The sequence below is a fragment of the Stenella coeruleoalba genome (genome assembly GCF_951394435.1).
Source record: "Stenella coeruleoalba genome assembly, chromosome: 1".
Taxonomy (NCBI): Eukaryota; Metazoa; Chordata; class Mammalia; order Artiodactyla; family Delphinidae; genus Stenella; species Stenella coeruleoalba.
The window spans coordinates 119,512,668-119,536,757 of record NC_137169.1 but is presented as its reverse complement, the minus strand read 5'-3'; the positions used below and the strand labels follow the sequence as shown (position 1 = coordinate 119,536,757).

The window sequence follows — 24,090 nt, the reverse complement described above, 5'->3', positions numbered from 1 at the left end:
GAACCCAAGGGTGCAAGAGTGTAGACATGAGATCACCAAAGACAAGACAATTCACAGTTCCGCCTAGGATGGCCCCTAGAGGCAAGGCAGGAAGGAGACGTGAGCAAACGGGGACAGAGAGTGAGGCCGACTGAGCATTTAGTACAGACCATTCTTGAATTAGGTGCTTTATCTAAGTTACATCATTTTATTGTCACAACCACACTACAAAGCTCAAAAAGGAACCTGCTCAAAACCACATGCCTAGGGCTTCCCTGGTGGCACAGTGGTTGAGAGTCTGCCTGCCGATGCAGGGGACGCGGTTCGTGCCCCGGTCCGGGAAGATCCCACATGCCGCGGAGCGGCTGGGCCCGTGGGCCATGGCCGCTGAACCTGTGCGTCTGGAGCCTGTGCTCTGTGGCGGGAGAGGCCACAGCAGTGAGAGGCCCGCGTACCGCAACAAAACAAAAAAAATAAAGCCACACACCTATTAAGTAATGGCCCTGGCGTCCAGCCTGGTGCACTGCACGGCACCCTTCCTGTTACACTTCTCCACCTGGGGCAAGGAGAGCAGTACCAGGCGCATGCAGCTGAGTTCTCAGTTCTTTGCATTCTCTCTCTTATCTGGCACCCAGAGATGGGAAGGGATAGTCAAGTTCAGGGTCACATCAGCCCATCTACCTCCTAAGCCCCAAAGGATTCCGTGACAGCTGAAAATCTCCCCTTCCTCGCAGACGTCTTGCAGCATCCCTGGAACTTTGCACGTTCCTCACAATGCACTAGGCAGGAGCTTTCAGCTCTGTGAGGGAAGGGTCTTCCCCCCATGGTGCTGAGGCACAGAATGATGATGGCTTCTTGACAAGATAATGAGTCAAACGCTTGCAGACACCCCCTGCTCATCTTTGCCAACATTGCTGGCAACCGTATAAATGGTATTGTAGAGTACTGTGTTCCCAGACTTTGGGACTTTTAATTTTTAATAACTCTGAGGGCTGTCATGTTATTGCCTGTGTTTTAATTTGCCAGGCAAATATATAAACCACCCCCAGTTATTATCACTATAATTTTATAAAGAAGGAAACTGTATGAAACATGTAGGAAAGACACCATCTCATCATAAAAACAGGCTTTTCCAAGAAAGGAACTTGGCAAGCATCTGTGGACATATGTATATGTTTCATATTTTGTCACAGATAAATGAAAATATTATCAAGCATCAGCATGAGTCCTTGGGCTAACATTTAGGGACCCCTAATTAAGGTGGAAAGACCTTAGACTGAGAGTCAGGGTACCTGGGGTCAATCCCTGACCCCACTGCTAACAATCTACGTGGGCAAGTTACATCATCTCTCTGGTACTTAGTTTCCTACCCCATAGCATGGAATAATAGTACCCATCTTAGAGGGTCGTTAGAGGATTAAGTGAAATAATGAGTGCAAAGCACAAATGAGGAGACTTGTCAATTTCCTCCTCTGTAAAATAAGGGAAATGGAAGAAATGAGCTTTGAGATCCCTTCCAGCTCCCTGTGATTCCAGGAAAGCAGCCCAACCCTCCCGACTGAGCCGTATAGCATATACCTAAGAGAGAAGATACTTTCTCCAAGAGAGACTCTCAAAGAGAAAGTATCTCATAAATCTCAGGGCAGATCAGATTTGGGGTGAATGTGAGCAAATTCTCAGCCCCTCTTTCTTTTTTATTTTATTTTTATTTATTTATTTTGTATTGAAGTATAGTTAATTTACAATGCTGTGTTAGTTTCAAGTGTACAGCAAAGTGATTCAGTTATAGATATGTTTATATTCTTTTTCAGATTCTTTTCCATTATAGGTTATCATACAATATTGAGCATAGTTCCTTGTGCTATACAGTAGGTCCTTGTTGCTTACCTATTTTACATATAGTAGCGTGAATATGTTGATCCCAGACTCCTAATTTATTCCCCGGCCCTGCTATCCCCTTTGGCAACCATAAGTTTGTTTTCTATCAGCACCTCTTTCATCCATGGTCTTTTCCCAGTCTTACTAGTACACAAATAAAAGCAGCAAACACTCTCATGTTGTTGAAATGCTAGGTTACCCACCTCAGGAAGCTGAGGGCAGGGTCAGGAGATAAACATAAGAACCTGAAAAATTAAATAACAAAAAATTTCAACCCCAACAGCATACTGGCTCTGAGCCCACTGTTTGCATCAGGACCCCTGAGTCCTTTTCCATCTCACTTCTACACTGCGATGCTCTCAAGAATGTCAAATCTCAAGAGAACGCAGGGGAAGAAGGTAGGCCCGGGGCATGCATGCTGTGCTCCTGCACGTGCGTGAAGGATGAGGCAGTGGGGTGTCCTTGCTTCTCCCTCCACCGTCCTCCCACCTCTGGGCCTCATCCACCTGAAACCCACCAGGAGAGAGGGGCCCTACACACCTCCAGTTGTCTAGTGAGCAGATAATCACTTGCTCTCCCTCTCACGCAGCGAGATGTACACATTAGGTGTATGAGGCCAGAGAGCTTAGGCGGGGACACATTTTCCAAAGCTCCAAGAATGATTTAAAAGCACTACAGGCTCAATGCATCAAGCTCCAGGCTGGATACAGGTGCACTGGTGGCACCTGCCTTTGACCAACTGTTGGATTTCATCCTGTCTCCAGACCCCATTACCTCATTGTCACCAAACCTGGCTCAAGTCCAGTGCCTTCCATTAGGGTTAGTCCTGTCAGCCTCGAGAGGTTCTGAAAGCTGACCATCATAGGAGAAAGTCCATGAACGAGAGTGTATGTGTGTATGTTCGTATTTCTCATCGGGGAAGAGTGAAGACAGTCAAGGATGCAGCTTGTCAAAGGTCCCCAAGCATCAGCATGTTATCAGATAATGTTCTGAAGGTCATCTGCAAAAGCCCAAGTGCAGTTGAAGGTCAGGATGCCCAAGGGAAGTGGCTTTAGCAGCTTTCACTAGGAAAGGAAGATGGAGCAGAGTACAGCTCAGAGCCTCGCTACTCACTTACCCAACCTCCTCAACCAGCTGGAGGAAGCTGCAGGCAGCCCTCCAGATTCCAGAACTTGGCTCAGGGCTACATAAGAGGATGGAGCTGGTAGAGGGCAGCAGTGGAGGTTTGAAAGACATAACAGAGCTGGAGAATGTTTTATAGCTGCCAACATCCGGTTTCCCCTCTGTTCTTTCAAGGTAAAGCTCAAGGAACATCTGAGGAGGGCAGGAGGCAGGTTTCTGAGTCAGGGTCTCTCCTTTTTTATTATTTGCCCGTGTGAACCAGAAGCTTTCAAACAAAACTCAGCAAGTTTTATTGTCTTTTTCTGCACAGCAGAGATAGTTTCTGGAAGAGCCATCATAATTAAAATGGCACCATAAGAGCATCTACATAGCTATAGAATTAAATACTAAAAGAGATGAAACAGCTCAAGTGCACAAACCATGGTCCCCTCTCCCATCTCAAGCTCCTGCCTCTCTTCCCAGGAAGACCTGACTTTTAAAATACTTCAGGTCTCCACAGGGAATCTGCTGAAGATGCAAGAGTGAAATGTAATAGGGGCTGCTTTGTGCTTGATCACCTCTCGGCCAGTGGGGACACGTAGTATTGGAAAGAATGACAGGTCACACAAAAAGAGCAGGGAAAGACCACCAGGGTGACATCCTGGGACAGGCAGCTCTTCGGTGAGAAATCCTCCTCCAGAGCAGGGAGGGCTCTGCTAGGACCTGCCAGGGCTGGACTGCAACGGAAAACCCCATCTCCCCTGGGTGGATGTGCCTAAAAGTGGCTTTGGGCAGGTTTGCAATAAGCCAGAAAAACGTATGTCACACATATATTGAGCTGGGGCTGACATGTCAGGCATTGCCCAGAGCACTGTGTTAGTCAGGATTCTCCAGAGAAACAGAGCCAAAGGTGATATATTGTGTGTAGGTATGTATGTGTGTGTGTGTATTTATGTATACATACATACATATATGTATACCATGTTTGAGAAGGGCATGAGAGCCACATTCACCTTAATGCCAAATGTATTCTTCCCTGTTCCAATTGGTAACAGCAGTACTACCGCCTAATCAGAGTCAATTACCTTTGTTTTCTTTTCTTGCTGTCTGGTCTTTTGTCACAAAGAGTTTAAAGTGCCCAGATAGTAGCTATAGCTTATAGTCCAATGGGACTAGCAATTCTCCTGGAGGAAGCATTTCTTCATTGTGAATTAGACTTCCAACCCACAGAGACTAGAGTTATGGGCACGGGATATACAGATCCCCTAAGTCCGTCACTGGAAGTGATGGAAGTAGGTTCACTCCGACTCCTACACTTTGGTCTCAGATTCATGTGCTCTACATATCAGGGACATAGCACAGGAATGGTCATTGATTTAAGATGTATAGTATATTCTGAAAGATGAGCCCTATCATTTCAAGGGATCATCTCCAAGCTGGTGCTGTCTTCAGGTATCCATTTTATCACTCTCACATGCTAGCAGCATCTGGATGGTGCTGCATATCATAGAGGAAGTGAAACTCGTGGTCATGTGCTCACCGTCACCCTTCCTTTGCTATACAGTGTGTTCCTTGGTATGATGTGATATTATGTAGACTCCTGTGTCAGTGGATCATATGCTTTAGAAGCCCTCAAAGAGGTTTTGAAGGTAGGAAAGACAAACTCAAATGTGAAATATCTGTTGATTGTAATCAAGATGAATTATTGCTCTTACAGAGTAGAAAGGATCCCACGTTGCCAAGTTGCTACCAAGTGGTTGGTTTGTCTTCTTGGAATGGTGCTATCTTGGTGAGGGAGGGGCTCAGTTTGGTCTGCATTGCTGCATGGACCCTTGACAATTGCGATAGCTAGATTAGGCTTGGTGAGTGGGAAAGCCATGCATGTTTCCTGTCACCATGAACATTCCATTATGTGTCCATTGTGCTGACACTGGGGTGACCAGTGAGAAAACAGCCTGAGTCATTCTGTCCACGTGGTTGCTTAGTGCCTCTTCTGTGAGGGATGCTGTTTGGGGCATTAAATAAGGGATGTAAAGTTCTTCCTTCTTTGTACTCACTCCCATACGTCCATCCACCATATGTCCTCCCCAGGTCTCTTTGTCTCTGACCTTGAAATCTTTCTTCTTCCAGGCTCCTGTACCATTAGCCATGGAAAAGCAGAAGTTTCAGAAGCTTGCACTTGATCTTCATTGCACAAGCTCTTACACCACAGTCCTAGGAAGCTTGTGAGGTTTCTATCAACTACCAAATATATATACTCCAATTATTCTAATTCCCAGGGACTGAGGAAATTACCAGGTGTGAGTCCATGGACCTAGTGAATGTACTGTGAGCCAGACCTAGGACCCCTCACCTAACAACAGACCATGACAATTATCTGGGTCCCAGATATCACTGTCAACTTGGCACCCGTGTCAAGCAGTCTTCAAAATGCTTGGGCAGTCCTCTTCCCCCAGTATATGCTTACCTGAGTAAATGGCCAGGGACCTTTTGGTGAAGGAATGGGAAAATCATTACCATATACACATACTATAATATTTATAGGGTCTTTCTACCTGGGCACCCAGGCTTTCTGTCAATGGGTTCTGGATCTGAAAACTGACTCACATCTGGAAGCTGGGTAACAGACCGTGACTTTTAATTAGGGTGCCTGTCCTCTTCTGACCATGTATCCTTGGTTTCTTTGACTATATAGATTAAGCAGTGTTTTTATTGGCTGTCCATTTTTCTTGCCCCTAGAGATGTCATGCTTTACTATGCATCTCCATGGCTCTCTAAGAGTGTGACTCACTGGCTGTATTCCAAGCTTGTCCCTCATTACGATAATTATATCCAGGGTCAATGAGATATGGTTATCCAGCTTCTAGGAGACCTCTAGGCATGAGCAGTTCACCATCTCCTGAGACAGCTTATTCCATCATTAGACATCCAGTTTTCTGGAAATCCTTTCTTATGCAACAGAAATATGCTTCATGGAATTTCTATCCATGTGACCACAGCTTTAGGTATTTTCAGGTAGCTACCATGCAAATCTTCTCCCTTATTTCCTCACAATGATTAATTCTTCTTGCTTTGAGACTAATTTCAACAGAGTCAGACCTTCACATTTACCAGGAAAATCAGAATGCTCACCCTAGGTTATCTGGAGGGGAAAGAGAACAATGCGCCCCACTGAGGTGTGGCAACATAATAATAAAATGATAATAATAAACAGACAACACGTATGGAGTGTTTACTATGTGACAGGCCCTGTGCAAAGCACTTGACTCACATTATTCTCACAACAACCAGTCATTTATGCAACAAATATTTATTAAGCACCTAAATCATTCTAGAAACTGGAGATACAGCAGTAGAGAATATAAAAAAAACCCTGCCCTTATAGAGCTTACATTCTAGAGGTGGGAAACAGGCAATAAATAAGATAATTAAGTGCTATATATAGTATGTTAGGTGTTGAGTGTTAAGGAGTATAATAAAATGAGGAAAGAAGACAGGAAATGACACATGGTTTGCAATTCAGAGATCATGTTCAAGAAAAGTCTCACTAAAAAAGTAACTGAGTGAGGACCTGGAGGAGGTAATAGAACGACATTTGTGATAACTGGGGAAGACCGTTCCAAGGAGAACAAACAATATGGGCAAAGACCCTGAGGTAGGTATTATTATCTCCATTTTACAGATGGTTAAATGACTTGCCCAACAGCCACTGCTTGAGGATGGAGCCAGAAGTCAAACTCAAGGCTACTTGACATGAGAGCTGGTACATTATATACCTGCCCGGTGACAGAGTGTAAGCGACCTTAGACAAACCAGAAATGCTCTATGTTACAGACGGTGACCCAAAGGCCTAAAAGAGGGAAGCAACTTGCTCAGATGAACACTTGTAGATAATGGCAGAACTGAGACCAGAGGGCTGTCATTTCAAATGCACCATCCCTGCCTCCAGAATCCAAACATTTATTCTCTGGCTAGAAATCTCTCCCAAACCAATGAATGAACTTGGCAAAACTTTATCAATGTATTTTACTGGGAGGTATTTTAAAGAGCCTTGTCTTGACCCAACAGCATAAACGATGTCTAGCTCTGATTCCTCTCATTGGCAGTGGGTAACGAGGCATAGTCCATAAAGTTAGATCCTTCTAAACTTGAAAACAGGCTCCACACTTTTCTCACTATGTGATCTTGGGCAAGTTATTAAGCATCTCTGACTCCCAGTATCATCATCCGTGGAACAAGGATAGAAATGTGTCTCAGGGATGTGGTAGGGATTAGATAAAATAATATGTACACAGCACCTTGCACAGTGAATGGAATACAGGAGATGCTCTAACTGTGTTCACTGTCTTCTTCCCTATGTAATTAGTTGTATTTTCACATGCACAACTCTTGCTTTCTTAATGTATTATAATTTTATTGAGGGTTGAGAGGTCATATAGGTAGGTACTCACCACATTTTATATGATATGGTGGTACATAGTGAATGCTTACAAGTGATTATTTGATTGCTGGATTAGTGGGGAAGAGAAAGAAGAGTGATTATTGCTTTGGGATTCTGTTGATGCAACAGTCATCTGGTTGCAACATGTGCCAGTCCACTGCTCACCATAGTTGTTTGGGCCGATGTGACTGACCAGGAGGTATCCTCTTACTCCTTCAAAAGTCAGTATGTGTCATTCTGGAAGACAGACCACTATTCAGGTCGAGGAAGACATTTCTTCAGTCAAGAGAAGAGAAGTAGTTGTCAGCACCAGGACATCCCAGCCCTTAGTAGGTTCTTGCAATTTCCTGGTAAGAAGCAGAATTCCAGTTTAACTCACAACTTTAACACCCTCTACCCACACATCTTTCATCAGGACTGCTATCAAAGAGTCAAATTGACCGATTTCAGTTTTTATTTCTTTTGCCCACCCTCTGGCAAGATCTCAATAAGCAGCTAACCAGCTGAAAATAGGAGGAGAAGGAAAAGGCCTGAACCTAGATGATTCAGGAAATGGCTCATCAGCCATCCAAAATTGAAGTTACTTTTTCATTCGTATAATGTGGAGAAAAAGGTCTCTGTGATAAATATTAGGAATAATTCGGTGGGGTAACTGTTTATAATTTCTTTTTTAAGAAAGAAAAAGCGAATCATTTGTGTTGTCCTTTCCCCTACATTAGCTTGTTTAGTCCTCATAACAGCCCTGTGAAATAGTTATTATTACCCATGTTTTATAGATGAAGCAACTGATCCCAGGAATATTAAATAACTTGCTTGAGATTATACAGCTGATAAATTGCAAACCCAGGAATTACATCGACGTGCTTTTAATTTGAGTCCAGTGGCTTTCTTCTGTACCTCATTTTTCTGCCTCCATTTCAAAAGGATTGATAAAGGATAGTCTCTCCTGATCCTATTATGAAGGGTCAATGAATGTGAAGAGGGAGCATTGTAGAACTATCTTCTCTTTTTGTAAATCGTACAGAGAACCCAGCCTTAATACAAACAGATTTTTTTTAGAGAAAAAAAATAGTTTTCAGAAGTTAATAATGTATCTAATATTAGTTTGTACTTGTCTCTGAATAACTGAGAAGACCTCACAGACATGATGCTTCATCCCCAATCACTACGGAGAGGGGGAAAGGGTGTCAATGTTCCCATTTTGTGGCTACAGGATGAAGAGGAGAGAAAGAGAAGGTATAGCAAAGCTGGGAAAAGAACCAGTAATTCTAAATTCTAGACTCGTATATTGGCCAAGTTCAGCTTGACAAACTTTTAAAAATAAATCAGTCTATCAATAAATTGCCAAAACATTCATCATACACATACAGAGGAACAAATAATAAAAGAGAATAAGGAAAATAAGTACTGTTGTGTTAGGGAGATAGAATTATGAAGAAATGTCCCAAGTTTACATATTTTGTAATGATTTTATATTATTTTATTATAATATAAAAGGAAGATATAAAGCAATAATTATATTCACTTTACTGGATGCCGTGAAAGTACCCATTTGTCCAGGGCTAGGGTACTTCTTTCTATCAAATTCCCAACAGGACAGTTGATTGAATTGACGCCCTTGGAAGACAGATTTCTTCTGGGTCAGGAGTACCACTAACATCTTCTCAACGACATATTGTAGGTGGAATCGGTTCTCATGGAATTAGCACCCCGCAGCTGAACAGTGATGGCCTCAGTTTCCTCTAGTACTCCTCAAAATGAACAGTGATGTAGAACTTGACTTTTTGGACTAAAGTCTCTTTGAACAGCTTTGGTAGCAAGGCTTTTCACTGTGTTTTTATCTTAAAGGCTTGGAAGAGTTTTCTTTCAATTATTTCAGTAAATTATGCCCAATTTGCTAACTTTTATAATTTCTCATTTATTTCACTAGCTTTTATAATTCACCAAGTAGCTTAGAATGCTGGTGCTTAAGGGAGAGAAGAGTTAAACTTTCCTGTCTGCAGATGAAGAAACTGAGGCTTAGAGAATATACTTCTAAATTTAAAGTAAGTACATATCATATCACTTTGGAGCATAGCCTATATCACATTTTTCCAACTATAATTACAGGCTGCCCTATAAAGTAAGTACAGCAGTTCTTCTCCTTGATGTTACTGGTTTCCTCAATTATAATATTCATGAGTTCAGCAGAAAGCACTCTAGCTGTAGGTACCGAGGGCTTAAGAATAAACTTGAACTGTGACGTTTTCACATTTTATAGTGAGAAACAGACATTGCACATGTAAGAACTTACATATGGAAAATTTCAATAACCGATTTCACTTGTTTTCTTACAGGAGGATATTATCCCATGACTTAAAAATCCAAAACAAAATTTATCAAATCAAAAGAAAAGGGAGTCATCCCTGCCTCTTTTCATCTAGCGGAATTCCATAGCTTGAATATGGGTGATGCCTCCCCCAAATTTCTGCTAACTCAGATGGGAGTAAGTGAGGTATGGCATAGAGGAGGGGTTTCTACCTTTGTCTGTGCCTCTCTACCTATATACACTTGAGTGTATGCCATATATATATATATATATATATATATATATATTTTTTTTTTTTTTTTTTGGTATGCGGGCCTCTCACTGTTGAGGCCTCTCCCGTTGCGGAGCACAGGCTCCAGATGCGCAGGCTCAGCGGCCATGGCTCACGGGCCCAGCCGCTCCGCGGCATGTGGGATCTTCCCAGACCGGGGCCTGAACCCATGTCCCCTGCATCGGCAGGCGTACTCTCAACCACTGCGCCACCAGGGAAGCCCAAGTGTATGCTATATTTTACAGAAGAATTCGGGGCAGCCAAGGTTGGGCAGAATCACATTACCCAATACCCAGTTAACCAGTACTCAGCTCCCTGACATTTTTTTAGGCTCCCTTTTTCCTCCCTTCTTCTTTCTACGTTTCCTCCTTCTTTCATTTCTGCTATCCTGAGCACTCCAAAGTCATCTCACTGTATGATAAAGAGCAGCATCTCCATTCTTACGTCTTCACACTCACCTCATAATGCTGACACCTCAAAAGTCACTCTTCTTTTTCTCCAAAAAGATCATTCTCTCTTTAGTAGTTCCTGTTACAGTAATAAATATTTCCCCCATTGTGATACCTACAAGATGCAAGCCACTGAATGGGCCACAGAGGCAGATAGGACAAGGTCTAGGGAAGGTACAGTCAGAAAAAAATTGCTGGGAGAAATATGCTATGGAAAACAATTTTACAGTTTCTCCAAAAGTTAAATATAGAATTATCAGACGACCCAACAATTCCATTCTCAGTATATATCCAAGAGAAATGAACACACGTCCAGACAGAAACTTACTCATACATGAATGTTCATAGGGACACTGTCATAATAACCAAAAGGTGGAAACAACTCAAATTCTCATCAACAAATGAATGGATGAATGAACTGTGGTATAGCCACACAATAGAATATTATTCAGTTACGAAAAGGGACAAAGTACTGATACGTGCTATGACATAGATGAACTTTGAAAACATTATGCTGAGTGAAAGAAGCCAGACACAAAATCTCACCTATTATATAATTCCTTTTATATGATATATCCGTAATAGGCAAATCCACAGAGACAGAAAGCAGCCTAGAGGTTACCAGGTGATGGGGGCGGGAGGAATGCGGAATGATTACTTAACGGGTGTGGGGTGTTTTTATAGGATGATGAAAACGTTTTGAACCTCGAGAGAGATGCTTGTTGTACAACATTGTTGAATACTCTGAATACTTCTGCACTGTACACTTTTTAATGGCTAACTGTATGGTATACAAATTTCACCTCAATTAAAAAAATACACATACACCAAAAAAAGAAAGAAAAGGGAGTCATGAAAATGAGGGTAGCCGTTGAGAATTTCCCAGGCTCTCCTTGCAGACTCTCAGGCAGTTTCCGGGAGTTGCCCCACTTTCTCAGGAGATGCACAGTGAGCTCTGTATTCAGGCAGCAGCATCTCATGGAGTTAGAGGCCTGGATTCTAGGCCCCATGTGCTAATTATTATCTGTGTGATTCTGAGAATATCACTTAATATCTCTGGTCCTCAGCCTCCTCTGTCAAAGAAAGGGGTTGGACTAAACAATCTCTAAGTCACTTGGATTACATGAAACAGACTGGTTAATTTAAGCAGAAAAGGAATGAACCAGAAAGATATCAGTTAGTTCACAGGACTTAGGGAAGGCTGGGTAATTAGTCTTGGAAAAAGATGCAACCAGGACAGTTTTGTGGGTGAGTTGAGGGGGGTGGAGGCTGACGGTGGGAGGGGTACCGTGTAGGGGAAGAGGTTTAATTGAAGCGCTGCTGCTGAAGCGAGTGAGCACCTAACACTCTCTCCTGTAGCTCTTTACTCAAGACCCAGAGCCCCAGGACAGAGGCCAGTAGGGTATGTCCATGTGTGCAAATCTCAGCCAAAGATAGCAGCCAACTTAATTAGAGCCTCAACAAGGCTGCCCATAATGGTGGAGAGGCTGTTACCAAGCAGAGGGGCAGATGCTGGGATGGAAAAAATAAAGACTTTTAGGACATTTCTAGTTCTTTTCTTCCTCTTCCTTCCCATTCTCCCTTCCTTCCTTCCTTCCTTCCTTCTTTCCTTCCTTCTTCTTTCCTTCCCTCCTTCCCCTCTTTCTTTCTCCTTCCTTCCTTCCTTCCTGCCTTCTTTCCTTCCTTCCCTCCCTCCCTCCTCCCTCCCTCTCTCTCTGTCTCTGTCTCTTCCCCCACCACCCCCAACTTTCTTCCTGGCTCTTGCAAATATCAACTGGCTTCTATGCAATGGCGAGATTATATTTTAGGACATATCAGTGAGCTATTTTCTCCCAGAAAAATTCCCATTTCTTTCCAGACTCCCAGGAAGATGAACTCATGGTGGGAAAAGGAAAGCGTTGCCCTGGCCGCAGCTGGGTACCAGAAAGCTGGAGAGTGGTAGTGCCCATAAGGATCAGAGCCAGAGAGGGCTGGGAGCATTGAGATTAGAGCAGATGGCTAGGAGAACCGTCCACCAAAGACCCCTAGGTACGGCTGCTAGTCAGAGGGGTTTCCTTTCAGAGTGTTCCCATTAACACATTTTCTTGGCATTAGCCTATGGCTGCTGGGATGAGTGGCTTTTTTCCTCTTCCAAACTGTCCTTATCAGTAATGCAACAATAGCTAATTTAATTAGCTGACCTGAACGGCAGCCAGTTTGAGCTAATTTGGTTCTGCTAGCTGCTCCCTGGTACGTACAGAACTGATAAGCATACTTCCTTCCAGACAAACAGTGGGGGCTTTGAGGGGGCAGAGAGAGGGATAGTGGCTCCTCCAAAGTCTGTCCTACACCTGTGGGATTTAGTGCTTGACCAATGGCAAGTTATTCTTGAGTCGCTATTCCCCAAGGGCCTGTCCAATTTGTCAGCAGAAAGAGACAAAAAAGACAACCAGGAAATTGCAAAGGCAAGGTGCCCAGGATGAGCATGCTGGGGAAGAAAACATTCTCCTTCGCAGAAAGAACACTTGGCCAAAAAGATCTGGATCTCAGCCACTGATTGACCTTCCCCAAGTCAATCCACCTTTGTGTCTCAGCTACCCATGCATAATAATAATATCAGGATATATGCATAATATATATTATAATATTATATGTATATAATATGAATAATAATTATCATTCCCCTACTTCCTTCACTGACGTGTTGTAGAACTCCAACACTATAATGAGATGAGATTTCTTTGACACATATAAAGGACTATGACAATGGGAAACGTTTTGGTAATTAGCACACTATTAGGAGTGTATTCTCTGTTTCTCAAGAACAAGAACCAAATACTACTCCTCTCTGTGGCCCTAGCACTTGACATGTGCCTACACAGAGAAGGTGTTCAACATGTGTTTGTTGACTGAATGATAGAGAAATACGGGTATGAGGAGATGGGTAGGCATAGTTTAAAGTTTGATGAGGTCAGTACACAACTAGCTAAATGTCATAAACTGTAAGCCTTCTTTTCAGTTCAGTATCTTAATCTTCTCCACCCCTGATAAAGGAAAACTGGTTCAGAAAGACACCACTGTTGATGTCAGATTTATGTTCACAGAAGAGCTGCTCTATCCCACCTGCACCTCTGCCTACCATCCCTACCCCAGGGTCCTCCAGAGCGACCGCCCCCACTAGTAGGTGAAGGACCACACCCAGAGCAGGCTTTTGTGTTTGCTTTGGGGTTCTTTTTCCTTTTAAGTACTGCCTTTCAATGGGATACATTGAATTATAATTCGCATCTATTCACAGGGAATAAACGACGTATGCTTGAAATGAGCGGATTTGAAAAAGTTGGGACTAGGAAAGATCTAAATGATAATCTCCATTCCTATAACTTTAATATGCTTTCTGATATTGGTTTTCGGTCCATCCTATTTTTAACCATCTGGACGACCATGTTAACAACTTCGTCTTACTCCACGCACTCCGCTGGGAGATCACATTCATTCCCATGGCTTCCACGGCACCCATCCCATATGTTGACAGCTCCCAAGCCTTTATCTTCAACCTTGACCTCACCCCTGAGCTTAGTATGCAGGAACACAACTGCCTGTTAGAAGTTTCCACCTGGATCTCCTCTTACACCTCAGAGCCAAGGTTCCCAAAATTACCCTCATTACCTAGTTTGCGAAGTCTGTTTGTCTTAATTCTCTGTGTTTTTGAGTGGCTCACAGTTTCCAGACCATAACCCCAACCTCTCCTTTATGCCTACTTCTAGGTGTACAATGAGTTTATCAATTTTGACTTCTAAATATCCCTTCAATTCAGGTCTATTTTTCACCACTGAAATTATCTTATTTGTATCTTTCATCTTCTATCCCACTAAAAACAGGAATTTCTCCAAGGCAGAGATTCTGTGCATATCAGGCAAATAAGAAATGTTTGTCCATCTGAACTGAATTAAAAGCACCCTCGCTCTGTTCTATCAAATTCCGAATCTTTAATGAAAACCAATTACTGTACTTAAGACAACCGAAGATATAGCTGAGTTTCTCTATTCTACTGTAACAGCTATTCCAATGGACTCTAAATTGACAGTCAGTCCCCAAACTTGGGGTGCATACAGCCTGCTCAGCTGGGACTGTGCAACCTCACTGATTGGCCTACTTTCTGGGGTTGCTCTAAAACTTACGACTCAGACAGAGAACACTCAGCTCCCTCTCCAGTGTTTTCCAGGGAAGGCGGAATCTATTCTATCTGCCTTAATTACTTCTTTACAGATTCCTTGTCTTTGATTTACTCACAGTTAGACCTAGAATCAGGTGTGGATTCCTCTTCATAATGTCAAATTACAAGTACATTTGCCTATAGTACATTTGAAGTACTGGATATCCCTTAACAATTGGTGTATCAATGATAATTTTTTTTTTTTTTTTTTTTGCGGTACGCGGGCTTCTTACTGTTGTGGCCTCTCCCGTTGCAGAGCACAGGCTCCGGACGCGCAGGCTCAGTGGCCATGGCTCACGGGCCCAGCCACTCCGCGGCATGTGGGATCTTCCCGGACCGGGGCACGAACCCGTGTCCCCTGCATCAGCAGGCGGACTCTCAACCACTGCGCCACCAGGGAAGCCCATCAATGATAATTTTTAAAATGTTATTAGCTATTTCTCTTTTGCTTAGTTACTAATATGGTTTTCATATCTGTTTTTTTCCTAAAACTTGAACCCTAGTGTTAGTGGATGACATCACTGCATATGGAAAGGCATCCCAATCAAAAAAAAGGGTCTTGATCCCGACAGCCTCAGTTCAAATTCTGATCCACCACCTACTATCTGTGAGAATGGGTAATTGCCATACTTCTCTATCTCGGTTTCCTCAACTCTAACTGGGGTAATAATGTCCCCACATACTTGTTAGGCTTCTTGTGAAAATGAAAAGAGCTAATTTGTATGTCACATTTAGTATTCTACTTGACACAATATATGCCAACTATTATTATATTACTTGATAGTGAGGACCGAAGGACATCAAAGGGGATTTTGATGAAAAAAAAATTTATTTTAATTGCAAAACTAAGCGCTTACCATGGACAGATTCTGTGCTATTCATTTTACCTATATTACCTCATCTAACTCACACACCAACTCTGTAACGTAGCTTTTATTACGCCCATTTCACAGATGAGAAAATTAAGCCTTGTAGAGGTTAAGAAAATGACCACTTAGCACACAGATAGTAAGTGACAGAACTAGAATTTGTACTCTTGACTGAGTCCAAAGCTAAAATTAGATACAAACTAATTATTCCAAGTCCTTATGTCTCTGTAAATAAAACAAAGAAAACACTTGGGGCTTCCCTGGAGGCACAGTGGTTGAGAGTCCGCCTACCGATGCAGCAGACGCGGTTCGTGCCCCGGTCCGGGAAGATCCCACATGCCGCGGAGCGGCTGGGCCCGTGAGCCATGGCCACTGAGCCTGCGCGTCCGGAGCCTGTGCTCCGCAACGGGAGAGGCCACAACAGTGAGAGGCCCGCGTACCGCAAAAAAAAAAAAAAGAAACCACTTGGATGAATCACAAAATAACTATGCTGAGTGAGAGAAGCCAGACCAACAAATACTATATACTACATGATTCCATTTATATAAAACTCTGGAAAATGCAAGCTAATTACACTGACAGAGAACAGATCAATGGTTGCTTGGGGAAGGTATTAGGTGAATGGGCTGGGATGGATGAATCGAAAAGAAAACTTTTGAAGGTGATGGATATGTTTACTACCTTGATTGTGGTGATGGCATCACTGGTGCATATGTACGTCAAAATTAATCAAATTGTGTATTTCAAATATGTACAGTTTATTATATGTCAATTATGCTGAATAAAAGAAACTGTTAAAGAAAAAACAATCTACTTTTATACCCTCAAAATCAGACAGTTAAACAAAGAATAATTAATCATTATTAATAACACAGCCCAGTGTTGGGCAAAAAAGAAACAAATCCCCAAGCATCAGGGCCGCTGAGTTCACATGTGGTGTGACAAGATTCCACATAGTTAAAAGCCCAGGCTTTGCTGACGGACCTGGTTCTCATCTCTTTCCTCTTGAACTAGTTGTGTGACTTTTGCAAGTTACTTGGCAAAATCTTAGGTGTTCTCACTTCAGGTGAAAACTCAGAGGCATTAAATCCTGCACCACAGTGTTGCCGGGAGAATTAAATGAGGTGATGTGCATACGCCCCTCAGTGGAGTGTTTGGCTCCTGGTAACCCTGGATCAGTATCTGCCGACTGTTGTGGAGGTGTGCGGAAGGTCTGAGTGAGGCTCCGTTGAACTTTGCTGTCCAGGTGGCATCAGGTCCACGGTGGAGGCTAGGAGGAGCAGTTATTCTGGGTGTACCCCAAAGGGTGAAGTGACTGTCACCATACAAATGTGTGTCCTGAAAGGTCTGAGCACTTGGGGACTGTGATCAATCATTGGATCAAGCTTTCCCTCATGCCCTGGAGGCCCCTCGCCATTGTCCTCCAGGTCCCACTCCTGCCCAGAATGCAAAAAGCAAAACACCAGCTACACCGCTGGGCTCAGGCTTTGTGCTTTTCTACAGAAAATAGTCATGCCTTCTGCTTTATTCCACTCCTCTGTTACCGTAATGTGCTGGCCTGGAGGATAAATGAGATAATAAACCCAGAACCCTGAACACAGGGCCTGGGTCACAGGAGGAACTCAATAAATGTTCGTTCTCTGCCCCCTTTCGCCTTATAGATTAGACCTGACTTCTCAGAAGTGCAAATCCTTACACACTCATTTCAGTCTGCTTTCAATATCCCTACACAGGAGCCTTTTTACGACCCCCTTAAAGCCACCCAGCATCCCTCTCCTCGGCTAATTGTCCCACAGAGATCAGGGGCGGGGCAAGTTGAGGGGCGCATATGGAGGCTTGAGCGTCCCAGCAGAAGAGACCGCGCAGGTGCCGAGCTCTGAGAATGAGGAGCTAATTCATCTTAACTGACGTTGCTGCGCCATCCACTTTCAATGACATGGTAGCCGACCTGTTTATCAAGATCAGCATACTACTCTATTATTATGATTATTTAGCAGTTACATAACATTGGATTTGCAAAGCGCTTAATAATAATTTATTTATTATTTCATCTAACTCTTCACTAATGGAAAATCCAAGGGGTTGTCCTGAGTTCACTGACCTTCACTCTGGAGACCCCTTAGGCCATTTCCAATAGCTTGCCCAAGTGCCGGCTGTAAAATATTTTAATGAAAAACCAATTAGTATATATATATATATATATATATATATATATATATGTATATATATATATGTATATACTATATATATACATATATATATATACATGTTTTTTTCCTCTTGGCATTTGTAATGTATCTACTGAGATAATACTCTTACTTTACAATAAATAAAAATAAGCATTACTATAATAATAAGTCACTGAAGCTATGTCTCTCTAGAACTGATATGAAGCCTACAGGTGTGAACCCCAGGTGTATGGCAGGCATGGAAATCCACCACTCGCATCTCCCTTCAAGGAAGGGCTCATTGCCCAGCCCCGAGGTGTGTATTAGCTGGCAGTCTCTGGTTGTTAGAGCCTTCAGGGTCCACCTCAGACAGTGACTGAGCATGGCCATGGTCCAAAGGTTGGCCTTTTCTGCCCAACGCGGGACTCATCTAAAAGGCAGGCTTTGTTCCAGAGCTCCTTTTTTTCAGGTGTGCATCACTGTTTGATGGCTTCTCTACCCAATCATGCTTCCTTCCCCTTTTCCTTCACAGATGTAACTCTCCAATAAACATTTTTAAGTCCTTACTTCACCTGAGTGTCTGCTTCCCAGAGAACCTAGCCAGCCAGCATGAACCCAGAGTTTATACTCTGACAATAAGCCATGTCATTTTAGGCAAGTGTTTCTGGACTGTAAATTTTTCACCACCCTATTGGGATGACTAACTTTGGTTCTTCCAAAGACCTTTCTATTTCTTCCATCCTATGATACTTATGAACTTAGGTAGAATGGAACTTGGTATAAATTCTGCGCCTTTAGTCTACATGCAAGGGGGTTTTGTGATGGAGGAGGGTTTTGAGGAGCAAACTCAAGACCCCCCATTTTCCTGTCTACAGTAACCTATAATGACTCTACCTTTCTACTGCGCATTAAAATGTGCAATAGAGGGGCTTCCCTGGTGGCACATTGGTGGAGAGTCCGCCTGTCGATGCAGGGGACGCGGGTTCGTGCCCCGGTCCGGGAAGATCCCACATGCCGCAGAGCGGCTGGGTCCGTGAGCCACGGCCGCTGAGCCTGTGTGTCTGGAGCCTGTGCTCCGCAACGGGAGAGGCCACAACAGTGAGAGGCCCGCGTACCGCAAAAAAAAAAAAATCCATGAAAATGTGCAATAGAAAGATGATTATAAGTGTGGATTGATGTGTGTGAAAATTATACTGTAAGAATGTATGTGTATGTGTAAAATAATATCTTTAACATAAAACATGCAAAATGCATATAGTTAAATAAGTATCATGGTATAGGTGATTTAATACATATACTTACATATATACATGCATTTTATTTATACATAAAATATCAGTCAAGACAGAGATCTGCTGTGACAGAAGATCTCACAGCAGAGAGAAAATATGTAGAAGGTCTCACTGAAAGATGGGGAAGACAGGACTGCACTCTTAGAAGACCTAATACCTGAGTCTAATGGTCCCTAAATCAAACTATACCCAATAAGGATAAGAAAAAGTTTAAGTGAACCACCCCAAAAGTGGACAGCTCCTTGGACAGTGCACACCTCAGAATTCTGGGGGATGCAGCCCCCCTTATCAGATGCTCAGACTTGTCACCTGCAGAGGTTTGGTTTTCAAGCCCAGAATCAGAACAAAAGGTGTGTGCCTGCTCCCTTCATGTCCCTATTTCTTTTTTTTTTTTTTACTGTTGCTCTCTAAACAATCTTTGACAAAAGGCTTGTCTCCACCTTTTCCCTGGATTCCTCAGCGGTCTCAGGTCAAAGGTGTCTGCCACAAGAGAAACTGTTAAGAAACTTAATTAGGGTTTTTGAAATTAAAAGCCAATACGAATTTATTTCTGTAGTAATAATTTTTACAGAAGCTGTCATTGTAAGGCCTAAATGTAAGGTTGTCACTGGACACTGGTCCTGTGAGTCACATATGTAAATGGAAGTCTAGTTTAAAAGGTAGTACTGGCTAAGATTTTAAAGCATATTCAACAAAGTTTTATGTAAATTCATGGAAGATTGATCTGTAATTAATTAGGATGGGGATATGGGATATTTGAGAGATATTTTGCTGTAGCTCTTAGAAGCCTGGTGAAAGAAAGTGTACCCCCCAACTCCCAATGAAGAAGACTCAGCAATATTCCTGGGCAAGACTCTAGACTTAATTCTTTAAACAACCATTTCAGAGCAGGTAGTAAAGGAATCTGGGACTTAACAGAGGGCAGCATGAAGCTACCAAAAAGAAGTCACCCCACATTCACATCATTTACAATTTGGTAGGGGACTCATGGAATAGCACAGAATTACTATGAGTGCATTTCTTCAAAACAGTGTACAAAATTCTTCTTGTTATGCCTTGGGATCAGGCGGGTACCGTGGGAGGTAACATGCCAATCACAGGGAAGGAATCATGATATACGAATCAACCCTCAGGCAAAATCGCTCTCAGGTATTTTTCTACAAGGCCCGGGACCTGTCCTGTCCTGTGCAAAATATGGCTTGGATGAAAGCAGCATAGGAGGGTGGCTATGTACCTGGCCTTTAGAGTCAGACGGAGTTGGGTTCAAATCCTGACTCTACTACATACTGGCTCTATATCTTTGGACAAGTTACTTAATCTTTCTGAGTCACAGTGCGCTTAGCTATAAAATGGGGACAGCACGCACTTTGTAGAGTTGGTGAAGGCAGAATGAAATAATGTGATCTGTAAAGCACAGTATCTGTCAGAGACATGCTCCCAAAATGGTAGCTCTCTGCTGCACATTGAATACATTGTCTGAGAGTAATGAGTTAATATGCTGGATGACAAAATCAGGATCCAAAAAGGTCTCGCCAGGCTGGACTCAAGGACCAAATCTAATAGGATGGCATTTAACAAGGATAAATGTAACGGTACTGCAATTAGGTCTGAATGGCAAGCTGTACACATGCCCAGTGGGGAGATAGGGCTTATCAACGGCACGCCTGGAAAAGACTTGGGGGCATTACGTGACTTTTGCTCATTAATGGGTCAGTGGGGTGAAGTGGCTGCCCAAAAGCAAACGCAGTCTTAAGCTGTGTAAAGGCAAAAGCTCATTGTCAGGAACAAAGGGAGAAACAATGCCTGTCTCACTGCCCCTCTCTGGGCACTACCCTTTAATAGGGGTGGCGATAAGCTGTGCTTTTTTCAAAGATAAAGAATCAGGATAGGGCGAAGACATAAGCTCCATCAAAGCAAAGAACAGTGGAGGCCAGGGAAGACAAGGGAAGCTCAGGACAAGTATTTACAAACATTAGAAAAGCAGTTATGTACATGATGATAAATCAGAGCTCTGTGATACAAATTCCTAGCTCCTTCCCTGTTTAAAGTTGCTCAGAGAAGAATGAGGATGAGGGTGACATTGCAGAAAGGAAGGTTGCTATGCAATATAAAGAAGATACCTCTAACCATCAACGCTGTCACAATCGGGGAGGGAGCCAACTCCCCATACCTGGAAGCGTCCAGGCTGAGGCTGCAGGATTACCTGTGAAGGATGTTGTTAAGTGATTAATACACCCTGTGGAGCAGGGCTCAACCTGCAGCCCACATGCCCCCAGAAATTGTTTGCAAAATCCTGTAAGTATGTGCATAAGTTCATTTTTCTCTGGGATCTCTTCAGATCCTTTATGGAACCTGAAACTCTACCCCAAAAAGATTAAGATGAACTGAGTTGATGCACTGCTGCTTTCAATTTTGGACATCTACTGTATGCTACTAGGCTAGGTACTGGAGACACAGAGATGAGTAAGATATTATCTCTATCCTTATAAAGGGAAACTTTGAGCTTGGTGTGTTCTTTTAAACAAACAAGTGTACCTGGCCTTTAGAGTCAGACAGAGCTGGGTTCAAATCCTGACTCTACTACATACTGGCTGTATATCTTTGGCCAAATTACTTAATCTTTCCGAGTCACAGTGCGCTTAGCTATAAAATGGGGACAGCACGCACTTCATAGATTTGGTGAAGGCAGAATGAAATAATGTGATGTGTAAAGCACAGTGTCTGTCAGTCAAAATTCCTTATCTGTGCTATGATAGAGAATGATGTACAGAAGAGCAACAGGAAAGAGTGGTCCTTTCTTCCTGGGAGGCGGTTCCTTCCGACTCTGTGATTTGGGGATTCCATCGGCCTCCTTCACCACTCTTTGGGCAGACGCTAGGCTCACAGACTCACCAAGGACTCCAGATTGGTGGTGGAGACTTGGCAAAGCAGCAGACCTCTTGAGAGCCCCAGAAGACTCTGGAAGTAGCTTATCTCCAGACCTGACCTTTCCCCCAAGATCCATCTTATCTACCTATGATGATGCAGGCTCAGTAGGATGTCCTAAAAAGAGATGTCATGAAATCTGTAGGAATATGTTTTTGATCACTTCGTGAAAACCCAAATCACCCACTGCCCGGGCCTGTGAGCACAACATTAAACTGCCAACCTGCTTTACATTTACTTACCCACCATGTAATGCCTGCTTTATTGAGCCAGTAAGTTGGAGGCAGTAATATTCATTCACCCATCAAATCTACCTGGCTTCCAAGGCCTGGCTGTCACCCTACATCCTTCCGAGGTCCCCTCAGGCCCTCTGCCTGCTGAGAGCACCTGCTCTCTAAACCCCTGCGGTACCCACTGTGTATACCTGTCATTAGGCACCGACTGTTTACCATTTTGTACTGTCACTTAGCTGGATCCTATGAGTACATTTGGTCTAGTTTTAGACTAGACAACTCTTGCCTGATCATCGGTTCTCCAGGGATGGAGGACCTGTCTTGAATCCTCCTCCTCTGTCTTCCATTGAGCTTTCCCCGGGACAGCTTATGTCATAGGGGCTCAATTAAATAGGATGGAACAATCATTATAAAACTAGAGTGTTTTAGATAATCAGCTTGATCTGTTTGACAAGCACATGTGAAAGAGGAGCGGATGTGAGATTTAAGACCCCCGTAGAGACATAGATTAGTTTTCTATACCTCTGATCTGTCTCCACACTCTGAACTAAATAGGAGATGGGGAATAATGCCCTCCTGGTTTCTCATAGTTATCTGTCCAAAGGAACCCTGGACAAGCAAGAATGTGGAAACGTGCCCTTCCAGTGCTAACAAATTTTGATTTAGTTTTGAATTTGTTTGGCTAAAATCACAGACTGTCAGAGCTAAAAAGATGCTAGAATTCAGAAGTACAAACTCCTCATTTTGAAGGTGATGAAACTAAAGTCGCTAGAAGCAAAGTAATTTTAGGACAAGGATAACTAAAATTACTTGGTTATAGATCTACTTAGTAGCAAAGTTGAAACTAGATCGCTTGAGTTCCAGATAAGTGCTTCTCTACTTAAATACTCTGGACTCATGTCTGTCCAAGTAGAAGGTATAGTCCTGACAATGGACTTTGTGGTCCCTTAGTTACTAAACCTACTGCTGTCCCTCTTGGTCTCTCTGCTGCAGGCATGCCGGCCTCTGTGCTGTTCCTTGAAATGCCAGGCAACCTCCTGCTTCAGGACCTTTGAACATGCTGTATCTGCCTGGATGGCTCTTGCCCCAGATATCCGTGTGGCCTGCTGCCTCAACGCCTTTAGGTCTTGTTTAAATGTCACCTTCTGAGTGAGGTCTCCCCTAGCCATCCCAACGAAAATGACCTGCTCTACTGCCTGCCCCAGCCAAATATTCACTCTCTCCTTTCTCTGCTAACTTTTTTTTTATTTTTAGCACTTACCACTAACATTTACTAATATTTTACTTATTTATTTTGTCTATGCCTCTCTCCTTTATTATACTGTGTCCTCTCAGAGGGCAGGGTTTTTTTTTTGATCTGCTTCATTTGGTTATATACCCCTGATATTTAGCACAGGTCGCAACACATAGAAGGTACTCAGTAAATCCTTGTTAAATGAGTGATAGCAGTGCTGATCGGGACTGAAGCCAAAGCCCAAGAGTGTTGTTGCAAGATTCAGGGACATGTGAGCCAATGGCCAGAGAGGTAGCCCTATTCTGGTCCTTGAGTCTTTCCTAGAAACCTGCCGGAGCCACATGGAGCTAAATCTGGGAAGTTATCCCACCTCTTCCTGGCCTGTTGTAGTTACCCAGGCTCCCTGACAGCAGGGCAGAAGGATGCAGAGGGATCTCATGGGGTTTTAACCATGGATGTAGAATTGCAACCTACAGGTCTTTCAGTGGAGTCAAGCCCTACCGACCACCCAGTCAACCGTCATATAGCAGCTAAAGAAACCTCAGCAGATGAATTTAATGTCTGGGCTGACTGGGGTGGGGCATCCCTGAGGCGATACTTAGGTTTCGTTAAAGTGAAAGCTCACGATTAATACACACCGGCGACAAGAACCAACATTCAAACTGCCACAGGCTCATTTGTGAACGTCCAGGAGAACCCTTGTCATCTGCCAGTGAGGGTCCCAGCCACGCTTAGAGAACCACGGACATG

The 24,090-nt window shown here is 43.2% G+C and overlaps 1 protein-coding gene across 2 annotated transcripts in view; it reads right to left on the bottom strand.

Annotated features, from left to right (window-relative positions):
* Positions 1-7,594: 7,594 nt before the first annotated feature.
* The window catches only part of PBX1 (PBX homeobox 1), a 316,793-nt gene continuing 300,297 nt past the window's right edge, over positions 7,595-24,090 (bottom strand). Inside the window, exon 9 of one of the 2 annotated variants that reach the window (XM_079904779.1) lies at positions 7,595-7,746. In XM_079904779.1, the coding sequence (XP_079760905.1) occupies positions 7,726-7,746 (21 nt within the window). In that variant the 3' untranslated portion in view covers positions 7,595-7,725. The remainder of the gene's footprint in view (positions 7,747-24,090) is intronic. The other variant, XM_079904781.1, reaches the window with a different exon arrangement.